A 26,157-nucleotide genomic window follows, 5' to 3' on the forward strand; every position below is an offset into this window, starting at 1 on the left:
AAGCCGCCACGTCATGCTGACATCATTAGCCATGTCTGCTTTTCAAGACTAATCACTAGCTACCAAGTGTCTTCGGAGGATGAGAGAGAAAAGGTCCCTGGGGTCTTTGGATTTTCAAAGGTTTCCTTTGTATTTCCCCTTCCAATATTTCAGCACGTTCCAAAGAGATGTATTGTTAAGGAGTTCTGAAACTTCGATGTTCCAATGACATATGCTCTGAGGTCCCACCTTGTTCTGTGCCCCTTGGTCCTTTGGAACGCTTTGCGACCGAGTGCCAGCCTAAATTGAAGCCCCTCTTCATTGTAAGTTTTCAAATTGGAATTAATGAGTTATGATGCCTTCAATCCTTGAAAAACTAACCTCTGATATGCCTTCCTGCCAGCCTTCCCGATATCGGGCTTCGGTGTGATTGGTTCCCGAATTTTAGCACTCCTCTTTAGATTTCAGCTTTCCTTTTGGCTTCGAGACTTAGGCTTTTGATTTTGGCCTCCTCCCTGCGATTTAGACCTATGATATTTGCTCTCCTCTTTGGCCTTTTACACTTCGGCTCCCCCTTTTGGCCACCATTTGACATCATTTGACACAATTGCCAAAAGGTGTAATAGGTGACAACAAGAGACATTGTTCTAGGATTGAAAGAAGTGTTCTTGTAGAATACTTTGTAAGTTTATCATTTTATCTTATATTTTGCATGCTTTCATGTTTAAAGTGGGGTTCCTCTTGTTCCATGACTAAATGCTTATCATTGTTGAAACTTTGTTTTATAATTGCATGTAAAATTGTCTTCAAAGCCTATAAGGAAACTATATGTGTAGACCTTATAATTAATTTCTCCACTCACAAGAATAATAATTAGGGTTTTAGATGTAGATGCCACGGAGCATCCCCCTTTACTCCTTCATGTCCTTCCTTGGCATTTTGTACCATTAAGATTCAATTAGAACTTGTAGGATAAGGCATTGGTGTAAAAGTGTGTTGATCACTCTGAAAATAAATAAAATCCTTTTGAATTTTCTCTTCTAGATGGCTATGGCAGTTGTTGGGGTTTAGGAGCTTATTTATGTGTAAAAGTCATTGCTTTACTACTTAAAAGTCGCCCTAAATTGTAGGTTAGAACCTATAAACCCTTTAAATGCAAAATCTAACAATAGCAAGAAGCCTTACAAGCCCTAGAAAGGTTGATGTCACCCTCTTTTCCTATTGTTTATGCATATCTAACAGCCCTAAATCCATTTGCATAAGTTCAGCCCTAGTCTATATTTGAAACCCTTGCTCCTTTCGTATTGAAGAACATTTGGAGGGTTTTTCATAAGTTGTTATATGTCAATGCATTCCCTAATAAGAAAGATCATTCAAACCCTAACTTATGGCAACCCTCTTACAAGTCAAACATTAGAGTGTGGACCCTATTATTGAATACATTGGTTATCTTTGACCTTGTGAAGCCCTCTATCCATCCTCAGACCTTCAAAGACAAATCACCTTTAGCCCAAGTATTAGAATGCCTTATAGGTGATTTAGGGAAGCCTCCCTTGTGGTTGAAATCCCACTAAAAAAAGGAGGAAGGTTACAGAGGTAACAGTGGCAACCCTTCCTCAGTGTTGCCATAAGGTTTGGCCCTTCGACCAGTGAGGACTTGCATTGGGCCTGCTAGATTCGCGGCAATGGGAACCATGTTAGAAGTCAAAGTTCCACCTATGTGATTTGAACTTTGCCCCTAAGGGTTTTGGCCAATTTAATGACAATCCAAATTGTTAATTTTTTGAAAAAACAATCAAAATATATGGAACTTTGACTCACTGAAAAACAGTGATCACTAGAAATGGGGCAATTTGAGTGCCCCATAATCAACACCACCCCAAGCAAAGCTTGCTTATGAGTCGGGTGTATTCTCATAGATATTGAAGTGTCCAATGTCTTTCGTTCCTCTAGAGGTTGTTATTTCCAAATATACAAAGAATTTGTCTTTATTATAGCTCTTACAAAACTTTGGATCTCAAATCCTCTGGTAACCCAATTGTCGAAGGCTATAGATTTTTTCCATTTGTGAAAATTGTCTTCATCTCAGAGCTGATGCTCTCACGTTCTTCCCAAAACTGATGTAGTTTAATCACTGCCCATTGTAGTTTACAAGACTGGCTTTATTTAATGATATATTTTATTCATATATAAAGCATGGCCTACACATTGCAAATCACTTAAAATGGAAAAAATGCACTTTAAAAAGTTGAAGAAAATAATTGAATAATAATAATGGTTCTCTTTTCAAACCTTGTGACACAATTCACTTGACAAGTAATGGAACAATACATTTTGACTCAACAAGAACATCTATATTCTTCTCATGAATAAAGCAACAAAACTGATATGAAATTTCAACTCAATGTATAATCAAATTGCTGTTTTGCCATCCAAATCAATTATTAACCTTTGACCAACCTTACCCCTTTTTTCTTGCATTAGCCACACCTAAAAAGATGAAATAGATTTACCTTGCAGACCAAATACTACACTAAGGCCTTTATTTATGTTCCATTAATAAGTGAAATCAATATATTTAACGTCAGATTTTGGCTTTGGGGATACAACTAGAATTGGGGGTTATCAGTTTCCCTGAGAATTCACTAATAAGATAAGATAAGATAATTATATTTATGTCCAACTAATGACCACAAAGTAGGTTAAAGGGACTGTTGAGTACACTGATGTATAGGCAAAACGGGAGAACCAAACGGTCTCCTATAAAAGATACAATGCATGAAGCAAACCAACATCGGGCCCTAGCAGAGAAGATCCAGGAGCTAAGAGGTCTGAGGATCAGACTCATCTCTCCTAACATCTGAGGCTGAATGAATAACACTGAAGAAACTCAACAAAGTCTGTTGGCCCAATGAACAGCCGATGCAAGTGCAGACTGTCCACTAAATCGTAATGTAATATAATTTACAATATAATGTAATATAATATAATTTACAAAATCCCCACTTTTGGTACAATATTGACAACTTTTGAACTCGAGACAAAAGTTTCCTATATTTGCTATGCAAATTCAACAAGATATAAACTTGGAACCTTCCCACTTCAGGTTTCAAAAAAGAGGAATTGACACATTATTTCCTCTGAAACCTCTGTGCTTGTACAAAAATTGTAACTAATTCTTAACAATTTCTAAATAGACCTGAACTAAACAAAAGGAGACATGACCATTTACAAAGTTTCGTTATAATTGATTGCCACAAGCTTCTAGTTGCTTCAGCATTCCTTTCTGCTGAAAACACCATTCTCCTCACGCCAGGGATTTTAGACAACAGTGTCTGATGGCAACACATCTTAGGCAGGCAGAAGTTTAGGAGATATTTCCACAGTACCCAAACTGCTGATTAGATGATCAATCTCATTCTGGAGTTCAGTAGTCCAATGCACTGAGATTCAGTTGTCACACTACTGCATAAGTGAGGAATTTCTTCCAGCTTTTAGCCGGAATTCAAGCCTATGAAGCACATGCCATATAATACCATCCATGATTGTTGCCCTTGAAAATATTCCTCAAAATATATCTAAACAAACAACAAAGCTTTATCAAGTCAAATACAATTGCAAATGTTTACTTGAAATTCATAGATAATTCTTATAATTTCAGAATTGAAGCTTCTGTGATTTGAGATGTGTTGAGGAGCTTCTTCTTCCGGATCCATCACATTGATAATTTATGTGATGGATCTGGTAGAAGAAGCTCCTCTAATAATTCTTATAATTATTAGGTGCAGAAAACATACCTGAGGTATGGCTATATATGATCATAACATGATTGTAATCCCTCTGACTGCCCCTGAATCTGGATTTCTTGAGCTGTCAGGTTAAAGGACAAGATATCCATTTTAAAGGTGGAGGCTCCATGCTTGAAAACCAATGCTCCTTACAGTCATAACAAAACAGTCTTATTCGATGATTTCTGTCTCTTTTACTCCTCATGACAGGGAGCAAAAAACTCATGTTTGAGAGCTTCCTCTGCATCTATCCTTTGTCGAGGATTCACACGCAAGCATTTATCAAGAAGATCATAGAGCGACAATGGAACACTATCAAGAAACTCTGGTCTTTTGGTGTTTTTAATACACCACTCTTGCATTGTCGTATGTTCAAACTCATTTGAGTGCAGATCCTGCAGCAACCAGCCGCTTAAGATTGGTCAAGTTAATGTTTATATCCTCTTTCCTGCATGTGGCTAAACAGACAGAACATTGCACTCTTTTCATAAAACTAACAGGGCATAACATTAATTCATACATGAACGTAACTGAGATTGCATGAGGAGTCAGAGATAAGGGCCTGTAACCATATAGTTTGGGGTAATCCAGAAAAACACCCATCACCAAAGTTGGTTTGGGGTAATATAGGTAAAATTCTATCAGCTGAATTGGTTTGGAGTGATTCAAGTAAGAATGTTTGCATATATACTGATTATATAGAGTTCAGAACAGCAGGTAACAAGGTAACATGCACAGTGCCAACAAAATACACTGCTGCTTCTATAACCAACAGTGTATGCAAATTAAAGACACCTTGCTAGTGATACTAAGAAAATGAAAATACCTGAGGCAGAGAACACTGCCGATCATGAAGTTTAGATAGCTCACATATTTCTTCAGCACCACGCATTTTTGCAATATCTTTTATGGCTCTGCATTTTCATCATGCTTCATGTCATTAACGTGATTACTAATAGGCTTCGAAAAAACATCTAAGACAATATTGCATTCTTGATCTCAAAAGAAAGAATTGAAGCAACAGATTGCTTACTCAATATCTGATCAACACCAAAATAATACGGCTATTGCCAACATCAATGCATCATAAGATCTTCACTGATTTTTTGGACAAGGAATGATATTTTTCTATATATTTTAGTACTTTTAGTTATGATTTAATAGCATGTGACAAAACTGAACTGGCACGTCCCACAAAGACTAATTCTAGGAATGCGATCAGTCCTAAATGTGGAGTTTTTTTAAGATAATAATAGACTTCCAATACTGGCCAGATGGATTTTAATTTTTGAAATTATAATAATTGTTGCGCATATGGGAAACCTGGAGAACCAATTTTGAATTTTCTGGAATTAATCTTTTCATGGCACATTTTGATATTTGATTTGTGAAGTATGGTCATTGGCTATAATAGCTGGTAGCCTACCTTGGTAGGCCGTTTCTCTTAAATTGTTAAATAACCTTGTAACTACTGCTTATTTTTTGTTATTACTGAAAGATATTTTCAAGCCAAAGAAAGAGAGAGAAAAACAAATTAGCAAATATTCTGCAACTTGAAAGAACTGGATAGCTGCATATATCAAATAATCTAGGATTACATACTGATCATGGCTGTTGGGAGGAAAAGGTGACTTCCCAACTAGAAAATGCAGCAAACTCAATCCAGCTGACCAGATATCAAGTTTGGAGGTCTGATGTAATGACCTCAATAACACCTGCAATGAAAGTAGCCACAATGATGAGAAACCAATATGCAATACTGCCACCAAAAAATCATAATAAAAATTTCTTTAAAAAAGAGCTTGATCAATACCTCTGGAGCACGGTAGCCTTTTGTTCCTACACATGGGCCATCTTTTTTACACTTTTCCATACCTGAATGTCAATAGGGGAAATTTCAGTCTGTTTCTGAAATTATATCAGCAGAGAACATCACTTTGACAAACAAGAAACCTGTCAACTAGGATCTGATAGCCTTGTATTAAAAAGCATATTGTTCATGAAAAGTTGCCTGACAAGGACAATCCTGCCAGTGCTAATGGTTCCTCCTTGACATGTGGCTACAAAGGGAGGGAGCCTGTGATGGAGAAAGAGAATTATATTTTGAAGAACTAGTTGTTGACTAGGATCTGATAGCCTTATATTAAAAAGCATATTGTTCATGAAAATTTGCCTGACAAGGACAATCCTGCCAGTGCTGATGGTTCCTCCCTGACATCTGGCTACAAAGGGATGGAGTGTGTGATGGAGAAATAGAAGTCTATTTTGAAGAACTTAGTCTTATTTACTGTTTCTTAGTTATCATAGATGGGATATAACAATTGAAAAACGTTGCGTAGGCTGTAATTTGCACCTCGCTCTAACCTGTGGAGCATTACATTTAAAGGATGTTATGCAACATATAGTTTTTTAAGTTATTCTACGTACTCATTGAATTTATAAGTCGAATTCCTCATGAAGCAATCTAAACCAGATAAAATGATTTAATATCTGGCCAAAGAGATGCACAAGTCCCCTGTGGCAAGGCCAGAACCCAGGTAGTTATTGTAATTTGTTACTATGGACTGACAAATAACCTTTATGAGCCAATTCTTACATTTGATTCAAGTGAGAAGGAAAGTAATGAACAAGATAGTGAAAACTGAAACAGTGCAACATAGGTTTAATCTGAATACTTTTGTGACACAAAATTTGTGACTTTATCCAAAAAAGGTTGGCATAAATTCATTGTATCCAATAAGAATGGATCGTAAACAAAACTATCTAACCATGGTAAAAACAAACAGGCTTAACATAGAAAATTTAACAGACAAAACTAAAAGACCGATATACCTTTGTTCTTTGGAAGACCACAAAAGCAATGAATAGGCTTATTGAGGTTTGAATTTAATTGCATAGGTGAGACATGCAAATTTTTCCCAGTATCTTTTTGCAATCTCTCCTGTGGTGCTGCAACTCGTTTCCGATGACAAACAGGAAATGGGGCTGTCTGTTGTTGAGAATCCTGCCGTGCCTCTTGTACCAAGTTGAGCAGTTCCTTCCTTCCTTGAGTGGGCAACGGTTCCCTTACAGCTTCTTTAAACAGTGAACGTCCACTTGTAATATCTTTTGAATGTAATGAAACCCCATATTTATTTCCATGGTCTATATTTATCAAGTCTTGAGCAAATCTCCTATGGGCTCTGATATCACTTGAACCCGAAGGCACTGAAGCTGCCTGCATTTGATATTTTAAGTGTACTATTGCGTTTTCCTTGTTCTTCCACCGTGTGGTAGATGGTTTGCTGGAAACCTTGATGGCTTTCTTCGTAGAGCAAGCTGAATCCTTCAACTGAGAAGCCACAACTTCAGTCTGTGATTCAGGTATTATTTGTTTTGGCAAGGCCATTGTTTTGTTACTATTGTCATTTGTTTGAAATAAGGGTCCATTTTCTTCCACATAGCACCCAATGCTTCTCTTAGCAGGCAGAAGTTTATTACATTTATCTGAATACAAACAACAGATGAATACAATAATATCAGTTTTATATATATCTTGCTACACATTAAATGGACTTCTTAGCACAAGAACAATTCATGCTGAGAATACTTTAGTATTAATTCTTTAAAGAAGAGATTAGCATTTGAATAAGCTTCCATTTCTTGGGTGACTACGATAGAAATCATGTGGCCTGTGACTGGAGATTCGCATCTTACTTGGAAAAGAGTTATATTGGTCCTGCAATAAACATGAATACAAGATTAACGGGTTTAAAGATGTAATCTGTTTTGTGCAGTAATATTCACCAAGATGTTTTCAAAAATGAGAAACTGAAATAAAGAGAGAAGTGAGAGTATGAAACTTTTTAGTAAACGATAAAAGGGCCTAGTCTATACAAAGAAATTAAAATAAGAAGAATAATCAAAACCTCAAGGCCATATGTATCTACAAAACTTGCATAGTTAAAATATAAATAGGGGACATTAACTGCCGTGTCAAATTACTAATATCAAAGTTCTAAGAAGAACCAACCAGAATACATATCAGTTTGGTCATGTGTCTCTACTTGATAGAACTGATACAAAGTCACCTGCAGATATCACTTATGATTGAACCATTCCTGCCCACCCCTTTCCATGTGTGGTCAAAATGCAACAAGAATTTTCTAAACGCAGATTTTTGAAAACACCAAACTGCATCATTTTTTGTTCAGAATTCTAGTATGAGCACATTTTGGAAATTCCACAGCCACTCGACATCTAATGAAACCTAAGTAACTGAACACGCCCCTTGGGCTGTTGCATCTATATCCTACATGTCGGACATGTACCATGCTAGGACACATCTCCTAAAACAGGGCACATGGCAAACACGTGTCCAACACGTCTGACATGTCCGACATGTGCTGCATTGGTAACTCATATTTCTGTGTCCTATAGGCTATATTCTCATGTCACTTGACTTAGAATGGCACTGATCTGGTAGAAATCTGGCATTCTGTCAAAAGATAACTGCTGCTCCTGAAGCTAGGCACCCTGAAAATAGACAATGAGACCCAAGAAAGCACATGTGGGAGAAACAAAAGAGTAAACAAATCACTCCACTCTCAAAATATTGTAAAATTTCTAATACCAGCCAGATTTATTTTCTTACGGAAATTTTATTTATCCCCAGCAATTTACCTATTTACCCAAATAATTATTAAATCGCCTAAAAATAAAATCACTGGTACTTTCAACTTCTACAATTAAATATATGCAGTGGAAATAAACCAGAGAGATCAATCACACATTGCAAAATAAAATCACCCATAACAATCCTCCGTCATTTCATTATTTGGATAATTTGGGTTTTTCGACTCAGAGATATAAGGAAAACGTTACGAATAAAATATATATAAATAATATAAATATAAATAAAGAGGATAATTGTAATAACAATTAGTTAATTAGTAATTAGTACTGAAGAGACATGTCTAAATGGGACATGACCTTCCATGAAGAGGCACTGCCTAGTATATAAGCAAACCCCTCACTCTCATTTGTAACATATTCTTATTTATACATTTAATATATAATATTTGTATCCTCAATGGATATCTTTATATTCCAAGTCTTCTGGAGTATTTAACCTGAAGAACGAACTTTGTTCGCTTCATTTGGTATCAAAGTTGTTCGATCCTCTGGCCACTCAGCCATTGCATAGAGCCAGTGTGATCTAGCCTTTGGCCATAAAATAATTTAGCCATGGTGTCTAAATGTGAGTAACCATACACTAAATTATTCCTAGATACACTTTTACATCAAATAATTACAATATCAACCCTTAGAAGGGGAAATACATATTTGACACAGACCCTCAAGACTTTACCCAATTCTACGTCAAGACATGTGATCTAGTATGAAAAATACATAGACTCGATAAACACTAGGACTCACCTAAGACCTCGTCAATGAGTTTCACCCTTATCTTTGGGGTATATTTGGGAGAAAAACTCTACTAATTATCCTGTTTACAAACACACATAATTCGGGAAGGTTAATAAACTCCCTAGGATGAAACCATTTGAGAAGAATCATAGGCTTAGGTGTTATTACATGGCTTAATAGTCATACTAAAATCATTTACAACACAAAATTGCATAATTTGGGTTTACAATGACATTGATTGATGACAATGATCTTTGAAAAAAATTGTCCATTGCTTTCTACTTTGCTTCTTGGACTATTGACATGTACATGGTCAACAGTTACCACTCAAATTGTAGGTTAGAATGGTGAAATCTCCAACCAACATTGTACAATCCAAGTGGAGCTTCGACATGTGATCCATAATCACCTCAACGACCAACCATTGCCTCTTTAGGGCAGCTCTTCTCTGGCCTTGAGGGAGCTCCCATAAAAATCACTAGGGCATAAGAAACAAGGAGCAAGGTGATATCACAAGTAACCCCAACAATCAAATTTGGTTTAAGAGAAAGAAAGGAAATATTGGTGATTGATGGATGAGAAGATCAAGGCCAATATTCAAGGGTGATGGAATCAAGGGAATATTAATGATGAGAAGATATCAAGGTTAATCACACTCCTTAGGTTGGTTAACTAAAATAATGGATGCAGCTAGAAGGAAACTAGCATCTAAGGATGGGTAGTCTCTTGGCTAATCAAGGTAAATTGCAAAGTCAAATACCCACTAGAGAGGATTCCTCAATAGGATTTCCCTTGGACCAAGGATCGACTATGGCATAAAACAAACCAAGCATTTACGAAGAAAACACCCTTAAGGGTCTACCTAGCAAAGATGTTCAATGATTACTTCACACCAACAAAGAACGAGATGAGATCTAGAGTCCTAATCTCTGCTCCCATGTGACTCATTGCCCCTTGGTGCATCAATCACACTAAGCCTTGTGATGATCTTCAATCACTTACAAATTTAAACCCTTTAAAATACTACAAATGAAACCAAGAAATAAAAGCCTCCTAAGTTGAAACATACATCACATAATAACTCAAAACCCCAAAAAAACACCAAGAAATAGTTTCATCAAACCATAGAAAGAGGAATACTCCCATTATCCAACCATGAATTATAAATGAGGAAGTCCATTTATATAGAGGAGGTAAGAAACTTCCTTTACATTAAAAAGATATTATCTGGGGAATTTCCTTAGATCTAGTAAGAAAATTCTAGATCTAGTCTACCTCTAAAACTAAAATTAATAAAATAAAGTGGTCAAAGCCACATACAATGAGAAATGATAGATCCCCACAAAAAGGTGTATCGATCCATCCAACTAGGGAAGAAAAAGTACATAAATTATTATTTATTGAAAATAATGAACAATGTTCCCTTGATTCATGCTTGAAATAGTTGTTAAACCTTGAAGGATGTGTCCATGTCCCAAGAAATAGTACAACTTGCATACACTTGACTTGATCTAAGCAAATGGTAGCCCAACGACTAGCTTAGATGGCTCCAACAACTAATTTGACCCTTCTTTCACCCCCATGCGTGAGTTGGTGTGTGAATTGACCAGTCCTAAAAATTTCCTTGTGCAAAAAACGCCCTACAGATTTGTCTAGTGTTTTGCTTGAGGGAGGTAGGCCCCATCACAGGAATTTCAATGAGGTATCACATGCCCAATTTTGAGTTAGGGCATTAGCTGTAGGCCACCGTGAATAACTCACAAATGTGAGTTGGAAACTATCGTTTTTTGCTTGCATGGGTGCTAGAACTCCAGCATTTTGCTGCTTTTGGGCTCGATGAAGCCAACTAATGTGATCGGAGGCTCTATGCATGACATGCAACATAAAACATCTCACATGCAATGTAGATATAATTTGCCACCTTTTGTTCATGCATTACAATGCTCAGGTCCCCCCATACTTGCTAAATTTTGCTTGAAAAAATGTTTATTTTGCCAAAATTTCAACATGGCATGTCAAGTACACATCATGCTGAAGAAAATGAGCTATTGCTGAATTTTGGACCCAGAAACCTTCTGCATTGAGATCTGTGAAATGCCTCGGAGAATGTGAAAAAAATATAGTCCAGTCTCCAATCTGCCCTGCTGAGTAAGAGCGAAGAATTTAACTATAGGTACCCCTGCTAGAAGGAGGGGTAACAGTAACTAAACTTCATCTACAAATTTTATAGTTTGACAAACTTTCTTAGGACTAACAAGTTAGCATAGACCAAAATAACACTAAACTTAAATGTGACACTTACTAGAGCCAAGTTGAAATCAATGAGATAGCCCATTTTCATTTGTCGAGAGAAGAGAAAGTTTCCCGGTTTAACATCTCTATGGATTACTCCCTGTCAGAATTCAGAAATGGGACAATGTCAGTTTAACTGATGCAACAATTTGCAATTACTTCAGAAAAGTTTCTTTGACATTGTTTTGAACCAAAATATACCATCACCTGCTTGTGTAATGCACAAAGTGCTTTGAACATACAGAAACCATACCAACGAAGTTCTGACACATTTATTTCTTTCCTAAGAACCTGTATACAGAGAATTGAACTCCACATGAGCCACAGAAAAGTTCAACTCCGCATATGCCATAGAAAAGTTTAATTCCACATGAGCCATAGAAAAGTTGAATTCCACATCAGCCATTGAATTCTAATGCTTGGAAAATCTCAAAAAGAAAACAAGAAAACCAGGAAGTAAAATATCACCTCTGGTTTATCATGCACCATATATTCAAGAATGAGGCAGTCCTGTCCATTGTATTTTAATACACCTTCAGACTTTATAATAAAATTACTCCCGCTGTGATTGATAGCACACAAATTAGAAGTTCTATATCTGTGAAATTTTTAAGTAAAGGCCATAACGGAAATTCAAAAACAGTTTTAGAAAGTTAAGATCATAAACATACAACAAATTTAACTGTACCCAAATCTTTGCAGCATATAAATTTCATTCGTAACATAACTTTTAGGAGTCTTCTCAAGAGGACCTGCAGGAGAGCAGTTATATTAATTTTCTTAATGTGCACAGAAAGAAAAGTTGAAAGTACTCGAGGAGAGTTGTCAAATTTTAAAGAAATTTTGAAACCAAGCATGACTATGATATATAATTTTCAAATCTAATCATATAATGTCAAAAAACTCCATACATTCTTCACAAGTTAAGCTACTAATGCATGCAAATTCTGGTTATACATATAGCAGCAGATGAGAGAAAATGTCCACCTACATTTTATTGCAAAAATCTTTGCATCTTGCTTCCTTCGAGCCTTGTAAACCATGCCGTAACCACCTATATCACAATATATACATCTCTTTTATAATAAACTACCGAATCTAGGTTTAGTAACGTTTGAAAGAAAATCATGTTTTTGTAGATGCAGTATTTAAAGAAAACAACTTTACTAACCTGATCCTTCCTCTTCCTCAATTGTGAATGACTCAAAAATAGGAATACGCTCGGATTCCATCTGTTTCTGCAACAGAACACATATAAATAGAAAATAACTTTGAATTTGAAAATGCATTGACTTGATAGTGTTAAGTAGCCATCATCATCTAGTCTTAAAATTTTGATGAGAGCTTCTTAGCAACAAGTGCATACCCACCCTAAACCCAAATCTATGAAGGACGAAGAGTAATCAAGTTTCTTAAAGTGAAATTTTTTTTTTCATTTAATTCATGTCATGTATTAATTCCTTTATATTAAATGATACAAAAATTACACCTTAAGGAATTTGATCTCTCTCAGTACTTGATAAATCTAATTGAATTTAAAAAGGATCTATGCTGGTTTGTTCTTTTAGATGTTGTGATGCACATATGTATACATAATTTTTTTTGTCATGTAGATATGTACATACTACATACATAGTTATTTATTTTTTTGGTGTTACATAATGTTATGTTGCAACATCTCCCCCATACTGGGTTGTAGAGTACCTCACAGTGCAATCAATTATGAATAGAGTCTACTCTTTTGCGTTTGTTGTCAAATAATAAAAAACAATTATTTTTCTAATTTCATTAATAACTCATGAACATAAATAAATATTTATTATTTTTCTTATTACAAACTAATTAAGTAAACATTTTTTCTATTTTCTCATAATCAAAACTAAATCATTATTATTATTATTATTATTGACATATGGTAAAATTAGTGAAATTTTCTATTTTTAATTCTAACTCAAAAACATAAATTTAAATTTGGCTTGTAATTTTTTTACTTTAAATCTTATTTAACTATTTTTTTTAATCTAACAATATCAAATGCTACGTGACAACATCTCCCCCATATTGGGCTGTAGAGCTTCTCTCGGCACAATCAATCAATTGAAGTGGTCAAAAAATTATAGAACCCTCCACATCCTCAACAGTCAAATTTACCTGTATAAATGATTTCCCTACATTTTCATACATAAATGATTTCCCTAAAACACTATAAGTAAAGTGAGAATAGCAATACATAAGAAACAGCACTCTTATATGTGTGTGTAACAAAATATATGTGGAAATAGGTGAGAGAAATTTTTATCGCATGCTTATATAAGGATTAAAACTTAGCAAAAGCATCAACTTAATGCCCACACTTGCTTCTTGTGAGGAGAAACCACCATACATGAGTAGACGATATATTGAGAGAGGATATCCATGAAAGAGAAAATACCTGGGAAGAAACCATATCTGTGGCAATTGCTTTCTTGTCAATCACGAGATCTTTTCCATGATATTTTGAATTTTCATTCACAGACCACCTGTTTTTTATTTCTTGGTCAACAATGCTTTGTGTTTTTGGCATGTTCTTGACAAGACAACTGTCTAAATTTTCAGATGGGAACCTCCTTAAATTTAAGGCATACTTATCCTTGATAACATTCTGATCATTGTAATTCATATTGTTCACATTATTGCATGTAGATCTGCTTCCATCTTTTAACTTCCTTTGGGCCAACCAAGATTCTGCATCGAATTCCTTTCCACGCAACACGTTGAGATCTGCTGTAGATGAACTTTTTCGGAAGTTAGCCAAGTCATCTTCTTCCCCTTTGACTTGAGCACTTTTGACAACGGGATCAATCATCTGGATATCACTGTGGTCTCGATGATCTTTTGCTGGAATAACAATAATTCGTGAAACATCAGAATTGCACTCAAGGTCCTTGTCTATTTGCTCCAGTCTATAATATGTTTCCTTATTTTGTCTATCAGCCTCTGCTAGCCTACCCTGTTTGGCTTCACAACCATCTGGGAGCTTCATAACTTTCATTGGCAGGAGAGAACTTTTTTGCTCTGCACTATCAAACCTAGAATCCAAAATATATTCTAGTTTGATTCCATCAGATTGCCTTCCCACAATGGTGCTATTTTGTTTCTCAAGTTTGAGAATCTCATGTTCACAATAATTAATGGAGTTTAGTTTAATTTTTTCCATGCTTTTCACATGAGAAGCATCTAATATTTCAGGCGGAGTTTTCTTTCTCAAAGTCAAAGCATGTTTATCATTTCCAACATTCTGATCACTGAACTTGGTAATGTTCTCACAGTTGCATAGAGTTATGTTCTCATCTTCAAACTTATTTTGGGCCAACAGTGATTCTGGATAAGATTCATTTTTAGGAACCAGGTTAAGATATGCGATAGACGGACTATCTTGCAAACAAACAAAATCATCTTCTGCTCCTTTGACGTTACACGTTTTACCATTAGGCTCATTCAAATGAACAACTCCATGGTCTGGACCTTTTTCTTGAAGAACCAAAGTTTCTGATGCGAGAGGAATCACCTCAGGTTCTCCATCCACATTCTTTAAACTGTAATCTGTTTCCTTACTTCGTTTAAGAACTTCTATTGAGCTATCCTTACTGGCCACACAGCATTCAGAGACCTTCATAACATTTATTTCCAGGAGAGATTTCTTTCGTTCTGCAACCTCAAAACTGGAATCCAAAATCAATTCTAGTTTTATTCCATCAGAATCAATTCCAGTGCTATTTTGCTTATCAGGTTTTGATTTGACATCCTTACAATTTGCAATGGTGTCTAATTCATTTTTTTCATGGCAGTCTAACACTGTCGTATCACAAATGAACACTGTAGGAGATTCTACATTCTGCTGGTCCCTTTCATTACGTATTTTACACTGTTCTCTTTTTGGAGATTCAGATGCCCAGAGAGCTGTGTTTTGAGCTACTCTAATGCCAACCTCATTATTGTTTGGAAAGTCAGCACTCTCGCCTTTCCCTACTTCCAAAGAAGAAGCATCTGTTGTCATGACTTTGGCATATGACTCATCAAGATGACGTTCAGGTTTGAAATCATCCGGGACATGACTAGTAGGTCTCTGCACACAAAGTCCACTTCAAATGACAATCATTTCATTTTAAATGAATGTCTGAAATATATGCTTGCCATCGTATCAATATATCCGCTAGAAAGGGTGTTTGTGTTAAGAATGAATCACTATAATGAAAATGATTAATAGACTCTAAACTAATAACATTACAATAGACCTATCATAAACCATCAACGGAGACTAAACCCTTGATTTGAATATCCTTCAACTACATTCATGCAACAAGGTAGATCACGCTTCATCCTATTAACCCACTATTTGTCACACATCTAAACTCATACAACGCTTGACAGGAAACATTAAATTTTGAAAACAGAACTATTTGTTACAAAAATGCATACAGCCTTGAACTACCAACCATTTCTTCATTCAATATTTAGATTCTAGAATAATCACAACTACTGCAGTATATGTATAAAGGTAGATCTAATTCTAAATAGCATGGCATCAAGAATTAAGATGTAACAGCAATCACATGACACCGATGTCATCAGAAACCCCTGACTTAGGACATGATCCAAAATGGATCAATATAATCACTGCATTGTTTTGTTGATGTTCTGGATGGAGAAAACAGAATTTAGAACTTGCAGGATCACTTCAGGTCAGACCCTGAAAACCGCATTACTGAATGCCCTCCTGCTTGATAAAATGTGTCTGTGGGAGTCAATATGGCACATCAGTTTTAAACCCCAGCGGTAAATGTGGGGGAGCTTTTAAACCAAAAAAAAAGAACCCCAAATAGTTCATGTTCCAAAGTGTTTGTGTTCCATAACAGAGTAGCCTCCGAGAGGAGTAAGAGAGAAATAGCAGAGCATAACAGGGAAGGCAATTTGTAGGAGACTGTAGAAAGTTGAAACCATAGTCTCCATTAGCTCAAAGATGAGCTTGTAATTTCTCTGTATTTTGTCTTGTAATCTCTATTAAAGAGAGTGGATACATAAATACTAAACTCACTATAAGTTCAGTCATGCCCAAAGTACAAATGATAGTAGGTCTATAGATACCAAACTCAATATAAGGTTGGTTGTGGCCAAAATACAAATTGCTGAGATCACCACACACAGAAAGGGGATCAAAATGGAACCAACAACATGTTGATTTGGGGTAGCATTGGATGTGCTCTAGGCCTCAAATTTTGCAAGGGGGCTTGAGCGCATGTATTCCAAAGAACCCAGAAAGCGTTTTGAGAAATTCCACCCAAAAATGATTTTATTAAAATAATTAATATTTTTAACGGAGTTCCTAAATCTAAACTTAGAAAAATTAAAATATTAATGGGTATTAATCTAATTGCAGGTGTCACTTCTAAAAGAAGGCAGAAATCAAGCCAAAACGATCAGAGCCTTTGATTGCGAGTTAATCTAGGCCGTTGGTTGTCCAATAGAAAGATATAAGAAGAGGCTTGAGGGTCATTTGGAAAACACACCGAGAGATCAAGAGATCGAATTCCTGAAGTGAGAAGTTCTCAGGAGGAAATTCTGATCGAGGAGATTTCTTGCAATTGAGGGGCAGGGATAGCATCCGGAGAGAGATTTTCTCAACCAAAGAATCATCAATAGAGAAAGGCAAAGGGAGATCCAACAGTGGTAGTGTTGAGCCAAAGGGGTTGATGCAGAGCCACGCAGTGGCAACGCAGAAGCCAAGAGGGAGTCCAAAAATTTGCAGAGGGAATTCGAGTTTCAGAAGCCTGGAGTCGGGTTGTGAGACCGGGAGGCAGAAATCAAATCACTTGGGCAGCAATCAACTAGCCAGAGGATTGACGTTGTCCAGAGAGCTTGACTTTGCGCTGATGCAGATACTACACAGAGGCAGCGAGAAAAGTCGAGAGCAATCTTTCTAGGGGCTAGATCAGCCAGGAATTCCAGAGATAGTGTGAGGTAATCTCACAAATCTCTCTGTCGGGTTTATTCTCTATAACTGGATTGTGGGAAGGCTTCCAGAGATGTATTCGGAATTTGCTACTCCTTAATAATAATAAAAACCCTCAAATCTGTTGCACTGTTTTTCCCGCATTGGGTTTTTTCGAGAACATTTGTTCAAAAATAACGGTGTCACTTGTGCATTTTCTTTCTTGCTCAGTCTCTTGTTTCCGCATGATATTTAATTAAGTGAAAGCTACAGTGTATGTCTTAACGATATTTGCCATAGGAAACTGCAAGTAATTTGTTTAAATGAATTTAACAAATAGGAGTAATATCATCAGTTGTTGCAGTTGGGGTTCCTGTTGTGGAATTTTCACACAACAAACCATAAATCCCGTAATTAAAAACAATTAAAAAAAAAAATAACACTCGATAAAAAATGAACAAGTGCACTAGAGAGATAACAAAAAAGTATGCCATTGAAGTATACTTGAAGACTCCATGCCCAAGGATATGTCAGAGGATTTTTGCACCTATAGAGCTCAGATATCATCAGAGATTTTAAGGTTTTTCTTTTCTCTCTTTTTCTCTATTGTACACAGATTCTACAAGCCCTACGAGGATATTGTAAAGTGATGCTAGCATGATAAAATAGTCATGTAACAAGCCTAAGTAGCTTAGGGCTTTGTTATCCAGTGAGTTCACTCTAGGGAGTTTTTTTTTACTTGGTTAATTATTTATGTTTTTCAACACGTAATAATTAATTGAGTTTTTTCCTCCCAGATAGAACACCAAAGTTGGAGTGTGGCTTGATAACGAAGCTTTAAGTGAGTCCTAGCGTCTAGATTCAATGTATATTACCAAGTTAGATCACTCAAAGTTTCACAGAATTTGATTAGGTCTAAGGGTCAATTTTTAAATTTTTAAAATTTCCTGCAGGACAGAAATTTTAATAAATTGTATATGTAAATTGTAATAAGTGATGTCTAGAGAAGTTGTAGGGGGTATGTCTGGTCAAAATTGGACCTATTTTCTTCAACTTTCTACTAAGACACACTTTGAAGGGTAAAAAATAAATTATAGACCCTCAAAACCCACTTTTCCTAAGTCTAGGGGAAAATGTGGCACTTAAATAGCCAAAAAATAAATAAATGGAGAAAATTAAATATCCACACATGCCAAAATGATGTGGAAATGAGGTGGAAATTCATCAAGAGTCAAAGTCAAGTTAAAAAGTGATGTGGACTCCACCAAGGACCAAGAATCAAGGAGAAACATGTGACAAATTAAGGAAATTGAATTCCTTGGAGAAGACCACGAGTTCCAAGAGAAAAATCACATTTTTTAAGGAAGGAGCTCGAGTTAAGTGGTGAGTCATGAGTTTGGTGGATGTTTGGTCAAGTTACACTAGAGATGAGGTGGAGAGTGGTCTCCTACCCTTCTACTCCATCTTCACATATGGACCTCTCCTCTCCCACGAGTTCTTCATCAAGGATTGCGTGGAGCCTCTTGAGGAATTCAAATTGCATGGATGGATTGCCTTGGGATTGTCATCGTTCCACTTGTCATGTGATTTCTTTCTTGGGATCATCTCCCATTCTCCTATGTATAAGAGTGTTTGGCTCTCATTGTAGCATTCTTGATACGAGCTCTAGTGCTTGGGGTGTCAAAAATATCAGAATCAAATTTATTAAATAAACTTGAGAAGCTCACAGGTGTGAAACACCACCTAGAGACTGCCTCTGCAAAACATGCTCTGTCCATTACAATAATTACACGATGAACATATAATTCACACACAATTAGGGAAGTTGAAACAACACCCTAGAAAACATGAACAAACTCCTAATCTAAGGTTCGGTTTGAACCGTCACTCCATTAAGACATTTCTTTATTAATCTCAACACTCCCCTTAATGGAGAAATGGATTCACACATATGCCTAACACTTCCCTAAACAATTCAAACTTGATTCTACCAAGAGGTTTGGTAAAAATATCAGCAGCATTGTCACAACTATTACAATACTCAATATAGATTTCTTTTGACTGAACTTTCTCTCTGACAAAATGAAACCGTGTATCGATATGCTTTGTGTTCTTATGAAATACTGGATTATTTGCAAGTATGATGGAGCTCTGGTTCTCGCATTTGATCATTGTTGCAACCTTCTATTCTTCTTCAGCATCAAGGATAAGTCTCCTCAACCAAACTGCTTCACATGTTGTTGCACACATAGCTTAATATTCAGCTTCCGCAGAAGACAAGGATACTGTGTTTTGCTTTTTGCTGCTCCATGTAATGACCCCGAATCCAATGCTAAATGCATAGCCTATTATGGATCGTCTGTTATCTACATTTCCAGCCCAATCGGGGTCTGAAAAACTTGTCAACCTAACATCACACGAATCAATATAAACAATAACAACATCTAAGTTTCCCTGGAGATACCTTAAAACACCTTTTGCTACAACCCAATGGCTCTCAAGGGACTTTGACATAAATTGGCTCAATGCACTGACTGCATAAGCCAAATCTGGCCTAGTTATAGTCAAGTAGATTAAATTCCCGACCAGTTGTTTATACAAAGTCGCATCTGCCTCCTCAGATCCATCATCATTCTAAAGCTTTAAATTCTGTTGTAAAGGTACTGCTGCAGCTTTGCACTGATCCATTCTGAACTTTTCCAGTAAGCTCCTAACATACTTACTCTGTGACAAAAAAGTTTGTCCAGAATCCCTCCAGACTTCCAAACCCAAACAGTAATGTAGCTCTCCAAGGTCTTTCATCTCAAAGACTTGTGACATCTGCACCTTGATTTCTTTAATGAGATTATGAGCATTCCCTGTAATGATTAGATCATCTACATATAATGAAATCAAAACATCCTTCCCTCTTTATCAAACACAGTATAAAGATTAGAGTCATTTTTGCTCCTTTTATAACCATGTTGCAGGAAAAATGAATTAATTTTGTCATACCATGACCTGGGTGCCTGTTTTAGTCCATACAGCGCTTTCTTCAACCTGCAAACTAAATGTTCTTCACCCTGTTTGACAAACCCCTCAGGTTGCACTAAGTGGACTTCTTTTTTTAGGTCCCCATTTAAAAATGTAGATTTAATAGCTAGCTGGTGAATCATCCAATGGTGTTTGGTAGCTAAAGCAATTATCATTCTGATTGTGTTTAGTTTAGCTACAGGGGCAAATGTTTCATCATAATCTATGCCTTCTTGCTACGAATACCCCTTTGCAACCAGCCTAGCTTTATATTTATCTATGCTCCCATCTGCTTTAAATTTAGGCTTATACAGATATTTGCATCCTATGGGTTGTTTGCCTTCAGGTAGGTTAACTAAATCCCAAGTTTTGTTTTTGAGGATTGATTCATATTCCTCTTCCATAGTAGCCCTCCATTCACTATATTGATTGGCTTCTTTATAACTAGAGGGTTCAACAACATTCATCATACTAGTTATAAAAGCATTTTCCCTATATCTTGCTGGCAACTGAATATTCCTACCTGATCTCCTGAGTGGTGGGGTAGCTTCAAACCTTGTCTAATAATCCTTTTGTGGACTTGGCTTGACATTTACATCATCTTCTTTCCTTTTCTGATGTTGTTGTTGTTGTTGCTCATTATTGTCACCTGATTCATCACTTCCTTCTTCCACCAACAAGGGCACGTACCATTCTTCATTAGCACTCTCATGGCTTCCATCATTAACCTGCTCATGAAACACTACATCTCTGCTCGCAAAAACTTTATGAGTAGAGGGATTAAACAGTTTGTAAGCCTTAAATTATGTACAATACCCAACAAAAATACATTTGATGGCCTTTGAATCTAGTTTCTTTCTATCTTCCTTTTGGACATGGGCAAAGGCTTTACTGCCAAAAACTCTCAAATGCTTAACTGCAGGCTTATAGCCAAATAAAGCTTCAAAAGGAGTTTTGAAATCTAAACTTCTTATTGGACTCCTATTCTTTAGATATACTGCAGTATTAATTGCTTCAGCCCAAAAACCGTTAGAAAGATTCTTACCTTTTAACATACTGCGAGCACACTCCACAATGGTTCTATTCTTCCTCTTTGCAACCCCATTTTTTTAGGAGTGTGGGGTATTGTAAACTGCTATTGTATCCCATGATCTTTGCAATATTTGAGGACACAAGCTTTCTTGTACTCTCCCCCTTTATCCGAGCGAAGAATCCTGATGCATTTACCTGTCTGCTTTTCAACCATACTTCTGAACTCCTTGAAGTATTCAAAAGTGTAACTCTTCTTCCTGAGGAAATACACCCAAGTAAATCTAGTACAGTCATCAATAAACAGTAAAAAATAGTATGCACTGCCTAACGACCTTGTCTACATAGGCCCGCATAAATCTGTGTGTACTAGCTCGAGTATATCTCTCCTCCTTCTATCAGCATTCACAGGAAATTCATCTTTGTGCAACTTTCCCAGTGCACATGCATCACAATCAATATGAACAGGTTTTAAAACAGGAAGACCTTCGACCATACCTCTTTTTTGTAATAGCAGCAGATCATTGAAGTTAATATGGCTGAACCTTTGATGCCATAAGTCCACTGTAGTCATGGCAGATGATGTCAATGCCTGATGTGGTGCGCTTTTGACATTTAGCTTGTACAATCCTCCCACATGAATACCTGATGCAATAGGCTTCATACGATCCAATAGGTCTTTAATAACACAATATGATTTATAAAACTCTACCTTGAGATTCTGATCAGTTATCGTAGAGACAGAGATCAGATTCTTTTTTATCTCGGGTACATACATCACATTATGAATATGTCTAATATTTCCATCAGGCAAAACAACAGGAATATTACCATAACCTTTGATTTGGTACCCTCTATCATCGCCAAGATAGATGTTTGCTCCACTGCTGGTCTCTTTGAAGTCTTCAAACCATTGTTTGTTCCCTGTCATGTGGATGGATGCACTTGAGTCCGCAAACCAGGTATCTGCTTCATCATCCTTAGCCGAAAGCGCAGAGTCAGATATGAACAGTCTGAGGTTCTGACTCTGTTCCTCATCAGCAAAATGACCTGCATGTTGTTTATGTCTCTTTCGGCCTTCATCAAACTTCTTCTTCATGCAATATCTGGCTATATGGCCAGTTCTACCACAATAAAAACATTTGGTCGCAGAGTCATTTCTATTGAAAGACGTACCTTGAGGTGGGGGCATCTTTCTCTGTGGGGCTGCACTACTCTTCTGTGTTGTATTTGGCCTTCCTCTGAAGGGCTTCTTCTTCGCCATTAAGGCCAGATCTAAACTCTGAGGTTTATGAGTCAATCGCCTTTCCTCTTCTTTGCATGAGGATCCTTGTCAATTCTTCAAACACGAGGGCTTTTTCTCTTGCATTCAAGCCAGTGATAAACATCTGATACTCGTCAATCATACCATTCATGGTAATCGTGACCAAATTTGTATCTAACACAGCTTCACCGATGTCACCCAACTTGTTCTTGAGCTCCTTGATCCGCGAAATCAATGCTACGACTGTCTCATTCTCCTCCATCTTGATGGAGAGAATCTTGCTCTTCAAGAACAGCAATCGATTGGTGTTCTTGACCTCATAGAGATCCTTGAGCGTCTTCTAGATTTCTGGTGCAGTCTTGCAATCACGGATATGGGGAATAACACAATCTTTGACCAACAATTTCAAGAGCATTCTCGCCTTAGTCTCTTGCTTGTCCTAGTCTTGGATTGTTGTTGTTGTTCCTCCTACAGTCAGGTTCGACTTCACCTCATCATTATTCACAATTGTCCATGCATTGTGTCCCTCAAGCAAGGTCTGCAGCTTAAATTTCCAACCAAAATAATTGGATCCATCCAGCTTGTTATTCTCATTGAGGTATGCTTCTGCTAACTGATTATTCATCTTGAACAATAATAAAAAACTTAAACCCCAGCAACTTAAAAAAACAACCCCAAATCTTCAAAACTACTACAAATACCAGATCCAAAAAACACTAAGCCCAAATCCTCCTTTCCTTTTTAAAAGATCACTTCAATTCCTTCTTTAAAAAAAACAATTGCCCCCTTTATCAAATATAGAGCCCCTCCTTTTTTTAATTAAAGAATTAAATTAAAAAAACTCTTAATTTAAAAACTTTAATTAAAAATCTTAATTTTAAAGCGAATTCAAATATCCCTCATGTCCCATGGGGTTCCTCCATACCTAGATATTGACATCTAGAGGAAAGACTGCATTCGAGTGGGAATTGATCAGCGGTTCTGTTGTCATAGTGCCATTAAGGAGGTAGCACTGATTTGTGTATCTAGGTTTGCCTTCGACACTACAAGTGAATTAGCATAAAGACACTTCCCGAAGCTTTCATTTCACTTGCTCATCTTGTCGTGGTCACGGGTGCACTACGCACTTCGATACCTGAGCTACGATTGATGTGGCAGTGCTCTATAAAATTTAACGAGAACTGTCTATTGAAGCATCCTTTCCGCATTATGTTAGAGTGGCATCGCGGAATCTCTTGTCGAAATTTGCAAATGGCAGAGATTTTATTTCGCTCGTCCGGGGATCTCCAAGAAATTCAAGCTTGGTTCATGGTGCAGAGGCTTCCAGCGAACACTCAGATGGTGGCAGACAAACATCTATGCTCGATATCGCCAATCTGAGCTTGGTCAATCACAGATCAGGCCGTAGCGATAATGCATCCGCCCCTGCATCCGCTTCCAGGACAGTCACGCAAAAAATACCCCGCTACCAACAAAGAAAACATTGTTGATCTCTTCTGACACACGTTGAACAACCTTCTCTACAAGCTCACCCTCATCAACAAAACAACGGCCACCGATCTCCTCACACAACAGAGGAATGTGAATCAACGAGGCTTCCTCCTTTTTACGGTCAGCGCGGTTCAAGAATGGTCCACTTGTGTCGTTCTTGAAAATAAAAATCGTGTAAGGCCAGAACTGAATCAGCGCAACTATAGCCCTTAAAAACGCGTTGATTGCCCTCCAACCACACCGATCAATTTTCTACCTCCACTCAGGGTTACAGGCCGTCCTCAACCCTATAGCTCAAATACCATGTCAAAAATATCATAATCAAATTTATTAAATAAACCTGAGCAGCTCAGGTGTGAAACACCACTTGGAGACTGTCGATGCAAGACACACTTTGTCCATTACAATAATTACATGATGAATATATAATTCACACACAATTACGGAAGTTGAAACAACACCCTAGAAAACAGGAACAAACTCCTAATCTAAGGTTCGGTTTGAACTGTCACTCCATTAATACATTTCTTCATTAATCTCAACATGGGGAAACTCTGCTCTTTTGTGTACTCATTTTCTATATGCAATAATAGAATTTGGGGTTCACTTGAGAGGTGTTGTTCTTCTTGGGCATGGTAATATCTTAATCATTATGCTTCATCTTTCTACTTATGCTATTGTGTTTATTATTTCCATTATGCTTTTAGAGATTTGTCAATGTAGAGTTACCTTACATTCGCAATTGGTTTTGAAAATGTGCTCTGGATAGGGAATGTTTTAATTGATTTTCCAATAAATCTCTAAAATTTCTGTCGTTGTATTTTTCTAAACCCATATGGATCTAATGTGTATTTGAAGTTGTGTACGAAAATTATCCTTAGATCAAACCTAAAGCGTGAGGGGAAATTCTTGGAGGAATCATCCCACTCTTGAGCATGCACATGGAATAACCCACATTTGTTATCTTCTAAAGTCTCATCATTTGATTTGTGTTTCCAGGCTCCTTGGCTTTGGCTTTTAGTCAAGTCTATCCCACCCAAATTATTTATCTCAAACTCTTGTGCTCACATTGATTTTATTTTGCTATTTAGAGCATGATGATGGCTAGGCAAGGAGGAGAGTTCTACTCGCATGCCTTGGTCTAGCCTTTGTATACTATTTGTAGATTATTATTTCCTTTTCTTATGCATGACCCACTAACTTTAAAGTTTGTTTTGCAGAAAAATCAGATTTATTTTAAGGATTGTGCTTACCCTTTCGTTGGCAAGCTTAAGGAAAGCAAGAAGGCTATGCTACTAATCTTTGTTTTGCAAGTCGTTAATACATTTGGGGACAGAATTTTGACAAGGCCATGAGCAATTTGGGCAGACTTTTGTATAGGTCGTAAGCCCTCATCAAGGCAACCCTCCTTTTTTACAAGGCCATGAGCTTTTAGAGGCCTAGCCTCTTTCTCCTTGCGCAAACTTTCACAATCTTGGAAGGTTGATCTATATATGTAAAGTAGTCCTTTTAATTTTCAAATTTGAAGGCTCTCCTTTGTGCCTCACTTGCAACCAATCTTGCTTTACCAAGGAGAAGATCTAGTGTCTAAGCTTCAAGCAACTATTGTAAAGATGTTCCTCGTGTTTAGTTGAGGCCTTTGAAGGGTTCTCATCTCTTGTAACCAAGTTAATAAAAGTTCAATTTTCTTGAGGGAGCTTGGGAAGTTTTTCCTATGGCATCCCATCTCCTCATTTGGAGCGAGAAATTATTTTCTTGGGTGTGTTGACCACTAAGTGTCAACGACCCCATAGCAGTACACCCATTTTCTTTGCAAAAGGGATCTATTATGTCCAAGTGTTCACAGCATTCAGATTTCATCATCAGTCAACAATTTGTTAAAGATGTAAACCCATTCTGCATGGTTATAATGTAAATAATCATAG

At 36.9% G+C, this 26,157-nt stretch overlaps 1 protein-coding gene across 1 annotated transcript in view; it reads right to left on the reverse strand.

The window, feature by feature from the left end:
• Positions 1–2,915: 2,915 nt before the first annotated feature.
• LOC149183930 (uncharacterized) overlaps positions 2,916–26,157 on the reverse strand; it is a 79,479-nt gene continuing 56,237 nt past the window's right edge. Inside the window, exons 4-17 of the mRNA XM_089417325.1 lie at positions 13,900–15,573; positions 12,640–12,706; positions 12,460–12,522; positions 12,157–12,220; positions 11,937–12,030; positions 11,676–11,759; positions 11,479–11,568; positions 7,464–7,485; positions 6,600–7,253; positions 5,581–5,642; positions 5,370–5,482; positions 4,594–4,681; positions 3,777–4,162; positions 2,916–3,557 (exon numbers count right to left, since the gene is read on the reverse strand). Of these exons, the coding sequence (XP_089273451.1) occupies positions 3,962–4,162; positions 4,594–4,681; positions 5,370–5,482; positions 5,581–5,642; positions 6,600–7,253; positions 7,464–7,485; positions 11,479–11,568; positions 11,676–11,759; positions 11,937–12,030; positions 12,157–12,220; positions 12,460–12,522; positions 12,640–12,706; positions 13,900–15,573 (3,276 nt within the window). The 3' untranslated portion in view covers positions 2,916–3,557; positions 3,777–3,961. The remainder of the gene's footprint in view (positions 3,558–3,776; positions 4,163–4,593; positions 4,682–5,369; positions 5,483–5,580; positions 5,643–6,599; positions 7,254–7,463; positions 7,486–11,478; positions 11,569–11,675; positions 11,760–11,936; positions 12,031–12,156; positions 12,221–12,459; positions 12,523–12,639; positions 12,707–13,899; positions 15,574–26,157) is intronic.

This window comes from Pinus tabuliformis, chromosome 3_2, assembly GCF_031772625.1.
Source record: "Pinus tabuliformis cultivar Carrire ecotype Pingquan chromosome 3_2, CPIR1, whole genome shotgun sequence".
NCBI lineage: Eukaryota > Viridiplantae > Streptophyta > Pinopsida > Pinales > Pinaceae > Pinus > Pinus tabuliformis.